The sequence below is a fragment of the Pyrgilauda ruficollis genome, unplaced genomic scaffold (genome assembly GCF_017590135.1).
Source record: "Pyrgilauda ruficollis isolate IOZ18807 unplaced genomic scaffold, ASM1759013v1 scaffold137, whole genome shotgun sequence".
Taxonomy (NCBI): domain Eukaryota; kingdom Metazoa; phylum Chordata; class Aves; order Passeriformes; family Passeridae; genus Pyrgilauda; species Pyrgilauda ruficollis.
The window spans coordinates 47,186-61,463 of record NW_024512210.1 but is presented as its reverse complement, the minus strand read 5'-3'; the positions used below and the strand labels follow the sequence as shown (position 1 = coordinate 61,463).

The window sequence follows — 14,278 nt, the reverse complement described above, 5'->3', positions numbered from 1 at the left end:
CTGAGTTCACAAATGTCCCATCTGCAGGCCAGCTTAGGAATTGCATTAGTACTTCTGTGTTCCCTCTGATCACGACATTAGCAGATGATTAGTGCTCTTTGTGATAATTTTTAAGACCTCTCTTTATTTGAATCAGAAAATAGTTTCAATGAATAAATTATAATTTTTGAATTTGTGCTTTAAGTGTGCCTTTTTTGTTTTTAACATATATACTCAAACTACCTGTGCATACAGTCAGTGCTACCATGAAGGGATCTTTTCACTGGATATAAAAACTAGCCTTCCTGACTCTGCAGGACAAGGGGCAAAATGTTTTCTTTCCACATAGGAAGATTTAGAAAAGTATGTTCAGTGACTCTTCTGTGCCACACAAAGTTTCATCTTCATTGATATGCCCTTAAGAACCTACTTATTAAAATCCTGCTGAAGTATGATTGAAATAAAGATGTTTGTTAAGCTAACACTGCTGGAGTTGAGAAATACCTATCCCTGGCAATGTACTGCAGAAATGCTTTTCCTCCTTTCCTGCCAAGCATAAGAGAGCGTTCAAATTATCTGCTCTAGAGAGTGATCTGATTATATATGTATGGCTACTTGCCTGCACTAAAATGAGGCAAATAAATATGCCTTAACTATAAAGGCACTATTTTTTTCCTCTCTCTCAAGTTCACTTCCAGTAGGAAGATTTCTATTAATGGAAATGAGTTAATAATTTTTTCCTGTCAAGTTTCTATAATAGTTTTGTGGACACATTGGATATTGTCAGTGACTTTTCAGAGGGAGTAAATATTAAAGATAAAAGATGAAAGTAAAAAGACTAACAGTAGTTTGGATACTGCATGATTTATTCATTGCCAGTTTGTATCTGGTATCAACTGCTAGCTACCCTTTCTGGTGATTGATCTTTATTAATGTATTTCTAGAGCACTCTGATTTAATAGATATGAGGATAACTAGGAAGATAGCTTGTGCTTTTTATGCTTTCAGTTTTCTTCTTTATTCTCTTAACCTTTCTCAGCTCTTGCTCCTATTTGAACAAGATTTGTGGAGCTGATCTCTACTTAGCCTACTATTAATCTTCTAGTCCTTTCAGGAATCACACTTGCCTTTTTAGGATAGTGTCATTCCATAGATATTCCGTAGAAATTTTGTGATTAGGGAGTATCTGGCATTTCTTTACATGCAGAGGTTTCCAACTTATTGTTACAGTCCAGTTTTAATATTATTAGAAATGCTTTTGCCTGAATTAAGGTGCAAACAAGACCCTATGTCAAACTAAATAGTATGGATTTTATTTGATAGAAAATATGAGAGAGAAAGACCGAGTGAGAGAGAGAAAGGAAGAGAAAGAAATAGAAAAGAGGTGGGGGGACAGAAAGAGTGACAGAGAGAGAATAAAGAAAATATCACCACTCTCTGGATCCCACCGTCATCCCATTGATCCTCTCCAGCTGGTCTTTTTGGTGGTGAAGGTCCCCCTTTAAAGCACAGAATCTGATGAATTAAAGTATACTCAGGCCAGGTGGGAATGCCCAGGTACCTCCCCTCTGGGGGGGGGGGGGGGGGGGCAGTTTTACGCAGTCTCTTGCAGCAGACTCTGGATCGATTGCATCACTTTGCATCACGTGTAGTCCTGGGGGGGGGGATCTTTGATGGATTATGACACCCCTTAGTTGCCTCTTACACGAATGTCCTGGGCATACGGCCTGTGGGGGTTTCACAGCTGGGCCAATTCGTGTAAGGGAGGATGGGTGTTCAGTGCCTTCTGAGCAGAGGTTATGCCATGCACCTGAAACCTCTTCCCTCAACCTCAGTTGCAGGAGGAGTATGTGTATACCTCTGTGGGCTGGCTCCCCACCCCAAACTCAGAGAGAGATGATTGTCAGGGCAGCTGCTGGGTTTGGCTTTCTTGTGGATATATTCTTCTCCCTCAGCCTGAGATGATTGAACAGTAGTGTCCCCTTTAACTTATCTGGACAGCTTAACTCACAGTCCAGTCAGGAATCTTCAAGGAGGGGATTCTGTGATTCTGGCTTCTTTATACAGTTTTTGCTATAATGGGTAAAACTCCTTTACAGCAATATTTAAGGCATGAACTACTTCAGTCTCTGACACTTATTTAGCTCATGTGTTTTTCTATATGGTACCCACCAAGTACAATGTCCGAGTTTTTCTCATTCTTATCATGCTACTTCTTGAATGCTGTCTTGTGGACTCTATATATTCAAGCAGTTTTATGATTTCCTTATGCCCACTCTCTAGCCCAGTGTTTCTGCACTCCATGCAGCCCATTGCCTTCTGTTTTAGCCAAGACTTCATGTTCTCCTAATTCTTTCCCAAGGCCTTACCATCTCCATTGTGACTAACAATGTTCCATGTGGAAACTATCAATGCCTCATTAAACACTATTGTGCTGATGAATCCTTCCTTTCCATTATTTAAACAACAATAATAACCATAGAAAGATGTCAAATTGGTCTGGTATAGGAGTATTCAGACTGAATGCATCATGCAGATTATACAGAGTGTATTGGTCATCTACCATAACTGTGTTGCTAGCCATTCTCTTACTACTCAGAATTTGTGCATTAGGTATCTTGGTTTTTTAGGGATGGTCTTTTATGATTATGATTGTAGTAATGACTTGCTGATAAATAGAATTTTCCAAGAAATCTCAGGACTGTTCTGAAACATTGCCACCTTGTGGCATCTGAAGTTCACCGTCTTTAACAGAGCTATTTCATGTACTTAGGTGGAAGAAAGGGCATAGTGTAGCTGAATTTCCAATAATTCACTGAATGAAATCTGCTGTCTATGTTTTTCAGCTTACAAAAAGTATTAATGAATCGTAATAGTTGTACACAACTGTTCTTCCATGCATTGCATTAAGCTTCTTTTCACTCTCCTTTTTTTTTTTGCTTTTCCTTAGAGGGAATTTAAATGGCTGTGTAGTATAATAAAAGGGTGACAGATTGTGAACTCACTAAGATGTAACTTTTAAAATTATACAAAATTGAGCATGGTATAATGATAATATTATGTAGGAGGGGGTAATATTTAGGATGTACTTTGGAGTCCCTGCTGACTAACTAGAAACTGAATCTCAAAATTATATAGATGAGTTGACCCTGAAACAGTCTCATTACTGTTTTACTTGCATGTCTGATGCTTGTCTTCTCTAGGGAGGAAAATTTGTTTTAAAATATGGTGGCACTTTCCTCTTAAGTATAGCAATAACAAAAGAAGATCTGTGATAGACTGCAAAAATTGTTGGGTTAGATTTCATATTCCAAATTGTAAAGGAATTTTGTAGAGTAGATGATCAAAATCTTCTTTCTATTTTGAGCTCCTTTTCCTATGTGTCATCATTGTTGGACTGTTACTATAGAAAACAAAAATATTCATGTTTTTTCAGCCAAGAAACAAATATGTCAAACCTGGTTTTGTCACATGTTATTTTTATTTTTTTTACTTTCTTCCTTCCTAAAGTTGCTATGAAAATGCAAAAAAAAAAGGTAACATGGGCATGAAGAATATCCTGAATAATGTGGTTCAGTGCTAGGGAGGGTGAAAAGAGACCAGGATCTGGAGTACTGTGCAGATTTATTGCTTTCCCCAGCACAAAATTGGGAACCTCCAAGTCCCATTTAGAGCAAATTCCACTAGACAGAGCTCTCTGCCATCCAGGTGTGAGGCTCAGACTCCCTGAGGGGTGAAGGCAGTGCCAGCATGCTGGATGGAAGGAGCAGTTTAGGAGGAATTTAATGAAGCTGGCTGAAAGAGATGGAGCTGTATCCATCACAGTCCTGCTCTCATGGGATTGAAAAGCATGCAAAGCAATACAGTTTTCTACATGGCCCTTCCAGACTGTTTCTTCATTCTCAAAATTAATTCCAGCAGATGTGCATGTACAGTAGGGTGAGGGGACAATGAGCAATGAGATTCAAGGAACCAGAGAAACACAAGAGCCTGCAGCTCTGAGGCAATGCTACAGTTCCCTTGGTTGCTTCTCTCAGCTTGGTTGCTTATCTCAGAAAAAAAATGACAGCTGTTTCCTTTGATAAAGTAGTCTGCAGTGACTATAAATAGTATTTCCATTTTATTTTCTTTATCTCACATGATCAACTACAGGAATACAACTTAGCATGGGGAAGCACAGCCAGTTTTTGGATAGAAATTTGTGAGGATGTTGGCTAGGAACATTTAAGATATTAATGTGCTTTTGAGCGAGCCTTCTTTTCTGATGAAGGGAGTATGGATTCATTTACAGCTTGCTGAAAGAAATTGAAAATGTGTCAGAGTAATTTCCCATACAGATGTCAAAACAAGTAATTTTGTACAATAGGAATAACTGCATAATATTTGGACAATAGCATGGAATGATTCTAAATCAAGGAGAAAATTTTAAAGGACTTTGAGTAACTTATAAGTGTTTGGAATGAGAATTAAAATGAGAAAAGAGTATGATTTTCAAAATGGGAGTGGAACAGACATCATCTTTTGGAGGCAGGCACGAGAAATGTGTTAGGAATACACACTGGGGACTCCCATAAAAACACAGCCAGGAGAGCAGAGCCGGCATGCTTGTGGGAGAGGCATTGTCCAGGGCAGGGATGGGGATAGAGGAGGGAATTGTGGTGAGAAGCCTCCAAATTGGAGAAAGCTGAAGAGAGTGTTGGGGCAGAATAGAGCATGCAGATGATGGGGGCTTTTTTCTTCAATAGTGTCTGCTTGCTTCTTTCCCTTCTCAGAAATGAGATATCACACAGCTCCTGGAGGATGCTGAGATTTGAGATCCTCTTCTGTTTTAGAAGACCCAGTTGTGTGTGGTGAGACAGCAAGATGGCTTCAGGGCTCCTCAGGAGGCTTCAGGCACCCACTTCTCCTGGTTGCTGTGTACGAGGGGAGATACCTTGATACACAGTGGTCAAAGCAGACTTCTGGACATCATTGAGTCCAACCATTCCTTCACAGCAGGATTGCCAGTGACACCAGTTCTGGTCAACTCTGGCTTTGTCTAGTCAAGTCTTGAATAACTATTATAGTTTTTTCTTGGGTCCAACCCGAAAAGAAAGTTGCAGTCCAGGGCTACGTACTTGTAAATAGGGTTGGGGATGTTCCAAGCAGTAACACTGGGTCTTTTTGTCCATTAACAATGGGAAATGTTGTGAACTCCCCATGTGTGGAGACGCGAGGCTTGACTACATGTTTTCAGAAGGCTGATTTATTATCTTATGATATATATTATATTAAAATACTACATTAAAACTATTCTAAAAGAATAGAGAGAAAAGATCATCAGAAGGCTTGAAAGAACAAGAATAGAATGAATAACAAAATCTTGTGACTCTCAGAGTCCAATGCAGCTGCATCTGTGATTGGCCATTAATTAGAAACAACCAGCATGCCCCAATCACAGATGCACCTGTTGCATTCCACAGCAGCAGACAGTTATTGTTTACATTTCTTTCCTGAGGCACTCAGCTCCTCAGGAGGGAAAAATCCTAGCAAAGGATTTTTCATAAAATATCATGGCTACATGGGAAACACTTTTTTCTTATCAATTTCTCTGCCTTGGCATATTTTCATTCTTTGTCACATGCATAATAGTACTAGATGTTGAATAGGGCCAAGGTAACACTGAGCAATTCCTAATTGTTTTGGTATGCACATTTTGACTTGCCTTGGGGTCAAAATGAATGTTTGTGCCTCCTCTGTTTTCTAGTGATACTCCATTGCTGGAGAGAGAAATTTGAATGTTTTTCTAAATTGATTGTCCCTTTCAAAAATAGCTGTCTTTATTAGTAGAGTAGTAATCATTATTAATCAGTATGATACCATTGGCAGAGGCAGCTAAATTTGGCATTTGAAATCCCAGAACAGGACTGAGAATGTAAAAGGTTGTGAATGAAGGAGATGTATGTCCTCATCTATCATTTTCTTTTCTTAGTGAGATTTCTGCAGGGAGTGCAAAACCATTGACTGACAATTAGTCTCTGAAAGTAATTTTTTTTTCAGCATGTGATTTCACTTTAGACCATTTTAATGCTGAGTAAAGATGTACAGCACGAGAAGAGAGTACAAATTCCTAAAATAGTGTAAGTTGGTTGTGTGGCCAAAATTTAATGTTCTGAAAACAGCTGTAATAATCCTAAAAAAACATTGTGAATCATTGAGAAAGAATAAAATGTAGAAACATTTTGTTTCTACTAGACCTTGTGTTTAGGAATATGTCACATGTTGAGGCTACCTCAACACAAAATAATTTGTGACCAATTAGAAGGTTTGCAACATGAGTGTTGTTTTATTTTGGTAAAAGTTGTTGCTAATTGATTAGTGCTCCCTGCTCCACTCTTTCTATTTTTTCCTGTCATCACCCACCCCTCTTGGAGGTAACAACCACTCAAGCATGAATGTCCCATAAATGTGAATGGTCTTCCATTGGTTTTGTCATTTTTTCCATTCAATGCACTATCCCACACACCTAGTTTTCCTTTTAGCCTGGTTTCCAGATTACTTTTGTAATCAGATCAGCCATATAGGAGCAAATAAAAAAACTGGACAAAAATTGTAGGACTTACTGAATAGAAATCTAGGCAGAGGCCCTTCCCAAACCTACCAACAGCTATATATTGTGTACATGAATTCACTCTTGCTGCTCCAAAACTCTGAGTCCTTCAGCATTCCTTAGGCTGACCTGAAGGGCAATACTGCTTTGCTTGACAGATGAGATTTTGCTGTAAATAGAAGAGACTTTTCTTATATTCTTTCTAGAGAGCTGGATAGTGTGTTTAATTTACTTTCAGTGTTTTGATACTTTGCATTGCAGGGTTATTTCTTACATTTTCCAGTCTTCCCTTCAGGGACAAATCATGCAGTCATGCTGCTTACAGTCATGCTGCTTCTTCCCTTCTTGGTCTGAAAGGTCAGCAGTGGTTGCCCATTGAGAAAGCCGTAACTGAGACTTTCCTCACTTGGTGAGGAATCTTATCCCTAATTTCATCTCTGTCTCACTCTCATCTCTAATGAAAAAAGCAAGTCATCATAATTTGATAGAGGATTTTCATGTGCTCCCTTCAGCTCTTGTTGTAGTCAACCTAACGTGTATAAAAATCATTATTTTTGTAGCCTCCCTTAATACATCTGATATCTGCACTTTTCAGTGCTGTTAGGTGCTGCATCCTACAACTCTCCAATGCTGCTTTCACATTAATGATTCTTATTACTTCCCTGGATTGCATGTTATTTGCCATGCACTGCAGACATTTATCTGTGAGCTTTTTATTCACGTATTGTAATTGTATTTGCAGGCCATAGGAGAACTATTCAGTTAGCACTGCTCTTTGGAAGAGTCTGTCAGTATAATTTTTGTTTGCTTGTTTGTCTGGTTGTTTGACTTTCTAGGAAACAAAAGTCTAAACCCAGTGTCTCCTTAACAGTTTTGGAATTTATTAATCCATTTCAGCAAAATAGTGAAGATTTTTTTTAATGTGTTCAATGCAAGAGAAGCTCCAGAGAACATTTAGTCCTTATCAGACATTGTAAATTTCTCATCCAGAACAATACTTATGAAATTCCAACATCACTTTTGTCATCTTAAGCATCAGAGAATTTAACCATCAGTCCAAATTCCTGTCTTGTATGGGTTCTCTATTGCCTGAGAGCTGGTCATCTCCTTTCATAACCTCAGTTTATTTCTCTTAACACAGTAAATCAACTTTAGGACACAAGTAGCAGTCAACAGAGCTTCGTAAGATCCACTATGGACAAAATACTTGTTTTGGATTGTAACCCAAAATTTGGGTTACCCAAATACAATACTGCTGCAGAAATATAAGTATACTTAATTAAATCAACATAAAATTTAGAGTGAATAACCATTTTTTAGTCATGTGAGATACTTTGGTTAATTGGAAGTGGCTATATGTGTAAAGTGTCAACGAATATTGAAGTCCATAATATTCTTTGCAATGTTCTTGGTGTACATTGTTACAAATCTAGAGGAGAGCTTAAGTCCTGCCTTTGACTCAGATTTCTGGCAGTAGGACTGTTGTGGGTAGCCTGCAGCCCACATCACTCACAGGTTCTTAACAATAGTCAGTTAGGTCTATTACAATTATTTATTTAATTAACACAAATTTAACAGACATAAGACTTTAACAGATGACATACTACACAGGATAAATGAAAGAAACACTACTACAAGATAACACGTAGTGCATAACTGAGGTACCTAATATTACAGCTAGTAAAGAAATAGTGTAGATTAGGATTCCATGTAGCTTACCATCCGATTGCTGATGGGGAACACATAGGATCCTTCCTCTCAATTCCCTGGAACGTAACTGCAGAACTTGCATCCGAACTCATGGGAGAAGTCATGCACGTTTCCAGGGTGTGTGTAAGACACTTCTACCTCCATGAAAATTTGTATAGCTTTTATAATTAGTAAAGTAATGTGTCTCACAGTCGGGAATTCCTAGCTTATCTCCCTACATCTTGCGTCAAGGCGAGATATTTATTGTCAGCTGGGGATCTCGCCTCCCTGGTGCCAGAGATAACTCACAGCTCAACATCTGTCCAGCCTGGGTTATGTCACCAGTTCTTGCAGGGGCAGAATGTCCGGAGCTATGCACCAGCTGATGAACATAGCAGAAGAGTAGAAAATAGAGTTAGCTAACAGTCCGTAGCCTCAAGACAATTTAACCACCACAAACTCAGGACAGAACTTTAGTCTAAAGTTCACCAGGGCAGTTCTGCAAAGTTTAACTTATTATTTCTTTCAATGTGTCTTCCAGAAGAAACTGTTAAGATAAAAAACCCTTTGCATAAACTTTGAGTATTATTTAATGGCTTTATCTAGTGAATGTGTGCATGTTAGCAGCATAATAGCACTTGCCCATACCCTCTTCTCAGTGTTAATTTTTGCTCCTTATTTATTTACTATTGATTAAAGAAAAGAGGATAAGGTTCAGCCAAAATATGCACTTCGCTGACATCTTGCAGCTGCCATTACAGTGGCTCTCGATTGTCAGATAACAGAATCACAGACTAGTTGAGGCAGGAAGGGCACACTGGAAGTCATCGTCTAACCACCTTGGTTTCCAGGATGAGATCCTTCATCACTTTCAGGACCCAAAGTGAAACTTTGGTTCTGTGCCCTCCTTCTTGCACTTGGCTAGAGAAGTGACCTTTTCTTTCTGCAGTCTTGCATCACTTCTCCCAGTCACCATGTTTAACTGTACACTCAGTGAGCTTGTGCATGTGTCCTGTCAGGGCCTATGGACTTACATCTATCCAGTTTGCTTAATTATTCCCTGACCTAATCCTCTTCCACCAAGGGTACACCTTCCTTGCTCCTAGCCTCATCCATTGTTGTCTGGAACCTGAGATTCCTGAATCAGATCAGATGTGGTTATGTGAATTCGTTCAGACTGTTGCCATGGCTGAAACTAGCAAGTCTGATGGATAAATATGGAAATGCATTTTAAATGGCAAGCATTTTCTGTGTGAAAACACAACTTGAGTAGGTATCTAATGACACATTACAACACCTAAGAACAGCAGTTGCAGATTTTCCAAATGGTACCTGTGAATAGGCCAGAATATGTGAAAAAAGTACATGGGCCTTTATAGTCAATACTGACAAGATCCATAATATTAGAGACTCTTTTTATGCTGGTCAGTGACCCATGGTAAAAATTTCTCTTGGAGTATAGCAAGAAGATGTGTTTAGCCAGGGTTTTGTACTGATGCAGTTCATTAAAGACATTGCCACACTGGCTAAGATGCCATTAAAACTGTGCTTACTGTTCCACTGAATTTGACAGTGGCTAAATCCATTCTTACTGCTTAATAACCAGCTGTCATAGTCCTTGTAATGTAACACTTTCATTATATCCAGGAAGAAATAGAACACACAAAAGGATAGCAAATGATCCTGGGAGGTCTTTCTCAGACAGATAAATGCAGCTAAGAATAAAGTGAGTTGCTATTATTAGAACTGTAATGTTAATCAAAAATATGGACAGTTATACACTCTTGAAGTTGGCTTTTTGGTTTGTTTTTTTCTGATTCATTGTGGGGGTTTGTTTTTTGGTTTTTTAGTGTTTTGTTTTTTGGGGTTTTTTTTTTTAGTGCAGAAAAGTTAAAAAAATACACCCACACAGTTTGCAGGGGTTTGAGAGAAATGTTTCACATTATTTATGCAGCAGACATTTTAAGGAAGCAGATTAAGAGAAGATTGTCCAGTTTGCTAGTTTAAAACTTTGAAAAATGGTCACACACTATACCATAAAACTAATGTTGCTTATGTTTTCTATTAGGAACGTCTCCTGATGAGCCTTTTGCCCAGGAATGTTGCAATGGAAATGAAGGAAGACTTCCTGAAGCCTCCAGAAAGGATTTTCCACAAGATTTACATTCAAAGGCATGACAATGTTAGGTAGGATTGATGCAGCCCATGAAATAAACTAAAGAACTAAGAATATTTAGTACAAGAACAGTGATGTATAATTGCACTCAGGTTTCAGAGGAAAAAACCAAGCAATAAAATGAAGATTTATCATTTATACAGAGTAGAAGAATGGGTGCACTAGGAAGATTTAATAATCTTCTCAGGAGATGTCTGAATCAATAAATGTCTTAGAATAGTAGTTCTGGGAGACTGACAGCTTTTTCCAAATGACTAGCCATTGGTTTTGTACTGTATTATGTTTTGGGTGAACAGGAATATTTATTCTGCATGGTAGTTTTTGCATTTTTTTTTATAGTAAGATTAATTACTTCTAAATTAATAGATTTTCCTGGGTAATAGCATGGAAACACCAAAAGAAAGTGTGATGCAAATGTAAAGAAATGTGTATTTGTCCACATCACATGAGCATTACCCCCCAGAGATTATTGACTAAGGCTCAGTTCTGCTTCTTGCTCTTGTTCAATAGTTGACTGTGTGCAAGTACTGTCATTTATACTGCTTTTTCTTGAAGTGCATTCTTATTTTTTATTCTTCTTTGCCTCCCGAACAAATTCCTTAAAGAACTTGTCTGTGTTTTATTACACTACTGCCAAGTGCCTTGCTTCCACATCAAAAACAGCATCAAAGAAGTTCAGTTGGTGTCACCCTTTTACTAAACAAGGTGCAGTGTTAGTAAGTGATGCCACAGATCTGCCTTGATTTGCATGGTGTACTCATGTAGCAAAGGAGTAAACTTCAGCACCTCCTCCTCTCCCTCCTCCACTGCTAAATTTCTTCTCTCAAGATTTAGTCTATCTCCCATTGAGCTGGCTTTAATATATGCAAGGACCATTTCCTAGTGACTAAGTTGTTGCAACTAAAAGCATTTCTGTCACTAAGGGAATCAGAGATGTCCGTGATGGGAGTGTTCAGAATTAGGTCAGTTTTACGCTGTAAAATTTAACATTACTGAATTAAAAATTAGTAGTTTACTTCATGTTAATGGTTAAATCTTGCATAATATTAATCTCATCAGTTTGCTTACAAAACTTCGTCTTTAACAATCAGTTTAAAATTGGTTCTACACGCACACTACCCCAAAGCTGATGCTGAAAATGATGATGTTGTTTACAGTATCTGATGGTTCTCAATTGTCAGTCTGACTTGAGAGCTCCTGAAGGACACATTCAAAATCTGAGTTATCTTACTCCTTCACTTTCCCTTGTTTATGTCATATGGTTTTATTCTGTTGCACTCTTCACCAGCACCATTTGCACTTTTTTTTCTTTTTCTTGCCAGTCTTCCATCTTTGAATAATAACCTGTCTGTCTATTTGCAGTCAGTTTTTCTAATCAATCTCAGGTATGCCAGGTTTTGATGCTTGGGTGTCTTCTACGTTGACCCTTTGGTGATCACATTCCTTAATATACTTATAAAAATTGTGTTTAAAAATTATGTCCCCACAGTGCTATGAAACACATGTATGCTACTGTTAGTTGCCCTTATATTCAGGGTCAAGGCAAGACTGATAATTATATCATGATTAGTATATTTATATCTTGTATGTGTCATAAGTCTCTGCATTCATTACACTGTTTAGAGTCATCTTAGAAAGCATTGCTTTGCAGTTAATTATAGTGTTTCTGAGTCCTCCCTTTTGCTAAGATCTTTTTGAAATGTAACCTCAGGAGTAGTTCTTTTTCCTACATGACCTTTTTTTCACATAACTGCTAAAACTTTTGTGGCTTATTCACTGCTCTGATGTGGAGTTCATAAAAGTCTTTGAATCAAAACACCCTGTCTGGAGAGGTGGTCTGACATTAAGAAGGCATTTTTGGGGCAAATGAAGCCCAAGTAGTATGGGGTCATTTTAGTGTCACAGGTAAGATCCTCAGGGAAGAGAACTGAATATAGCAGGCCTCCCTTCACTATCTGTACTTATAAGAAACTCTATTGGCTTTTATTTCAGTAATGCAACTATTCTACAATTATAATAACAATTAAAAAGTGGGTTGAAATTGTGTCCAATAAATACCCAGCAGTCTGTGGCTAGCACATCCCAGTAGGACAGAATTTCATCCCAGAAGTTTCGTGACTGTGTAGATCTGAAGGATGAAGGGGAACTCCCAGCAGGTGCCACCCTGACACCAATGTGAAGAACAGCATTACAACATACCTTTGGCAGGGCTGCTGGTGGTCAGTGCCAATAATAAGTGTTTGATTTACTTTCTTAAGGAAATGAAAACCACTTTTTTTTTTTTTTTCTTCTGGGTAGTGGCAGTTCAAGTGGCATAACAAGTAAACCTGAGAGATCATTCCTATATTCTTGTGAATTGTCCTCTTCATATCAAGTTTTCTGTAAAGTGCTGCTACTAAAACAAACTAACAAAAAGCCCCTCTATAATTCTATATTCCAGGGTTTTTTAACTCCAAAGCTACACAGGGGAAAATAGAAAATGTGCTACACTTTTCCTTTTGCAATGCTTTCTTTTTCTCCCTGCAAATACCTGGTGGTATCAGAGCATTATTCTGCAGAAAAGATAGTCTGAAGGAAGCAGGCATGCAATTAGTAGATTACATGATTTTTCCATTCCTTATCTGTTGAAAAACTAACAGCAAAAAAAAAAATACCCTCATAAGTATCAGAAAACATCTGTTTCAGTCTTCTAAATAGCTGCCTGAAAAAAGGGCAAAGAATATTTAATCTTACATGTGAAAAAAGATTCATACAGCTACTTTCTTTACCTCCTCCCAGAAAAGCACGCTACAGTGGAGACCTCTGTAAGAAGTGAATGATGGACTGGGGAAAAGTACTGGCATATTTCAGATAACTATGGCAACTGCTCTGGTTTATAAATTAATTGGTGAATATTTTACCAACTACCCAATGACTGCCTGCAACTCGCTGTGCTCTGGAGGGGAATGTGTCATGCTTTGATCAGCTCTTCCCAGATCTGTAGTACATCTGCTACCGTGTGAAGTTTTTGAACAGTATTGCTGTGCAGTAAGAAATGAGGGCATGTGTTTTAAATGGAGACCAATAACCTAATGCAAATGCACTATGCAAAACAAGATATGGAAATACACATCTGATATAGCATTAGCCCAGTGAGGACAATAAACTCAACAATAAGAAAACTAAAAATAATTAATAAACTAAATAAATAAACTAAAAATAAACTAAAAAACTAAAATAATTACAGGTAATAAAGTGTCTATGGTTTATCAGAAGGAAATAATCTGTATACAGACCACAGGCTGTTACAGTACACAAGTACAGTACAAGTGGTTTTTTTTTTTACTGGGGTAGTCCCAGACAAGGAAGGACACCATGAAAGATGTGGGAACCAGGTGTAAAGTTACATGTAAAGGCTACCCAACAGACCAGCTCTTCAGTGATTCTCAGAAATATGTTTTGTAACATGGAGACATGCTTTTTCTAAGATTAGGTTAAGAATTTAAGATTCATATTTTCTTCTTGCCTTATTCATACAGGGCTGAGAAATATACAGATCACATATGTAGGTAGTGTCCATTGTAAAAACTCACTAGTCCTGACTGAATTTCTCCATAGACCCATAATTCAATTATGAAAATTTCAAATTGAGTTTCAGCTCAAATATATGCCCTGCGTGGAAACCTCAACACATTTTGGAATGGATATTAGATATTTATGAAACTGTTTCAGCTCATGGATGAATAAGGATATGGCTGGCTTCCTATATTAACACACAACTTCTTGCTTCATTCTATGACTCAAACAATGTTGAAGAGACAAAAAGAAAGTAAACTTTGAACAGCTAAAAATTTCTTGGGCCTCAG

At 37.9% G+C, this 14,278-nt stretch overlaps 1 protein-coding gene across 1 annotated transcript in view; it reads left to right on the top strand.

Moving 5' to 3' along the window:
- Positions 1 to 14,278, top strand: part of LOC121349260 (adenylate cyclase type 1-like) — a 106,371-nt gene that overhangs the window by 54,697 nt on the left and 37,396 nt on the right. Inside the window, exon 3 of the mRNA XM_041459503.1 lies at positions 10,326 to 10,444. Within this exon, the coding sequence (XP_041315437.1) occupies positions 10,326 to 10,444 (119 nt within the window). The remainder of the gene's footprint in view (positions 1 to 10,325; positions 10,445 to 14,278) is intronic.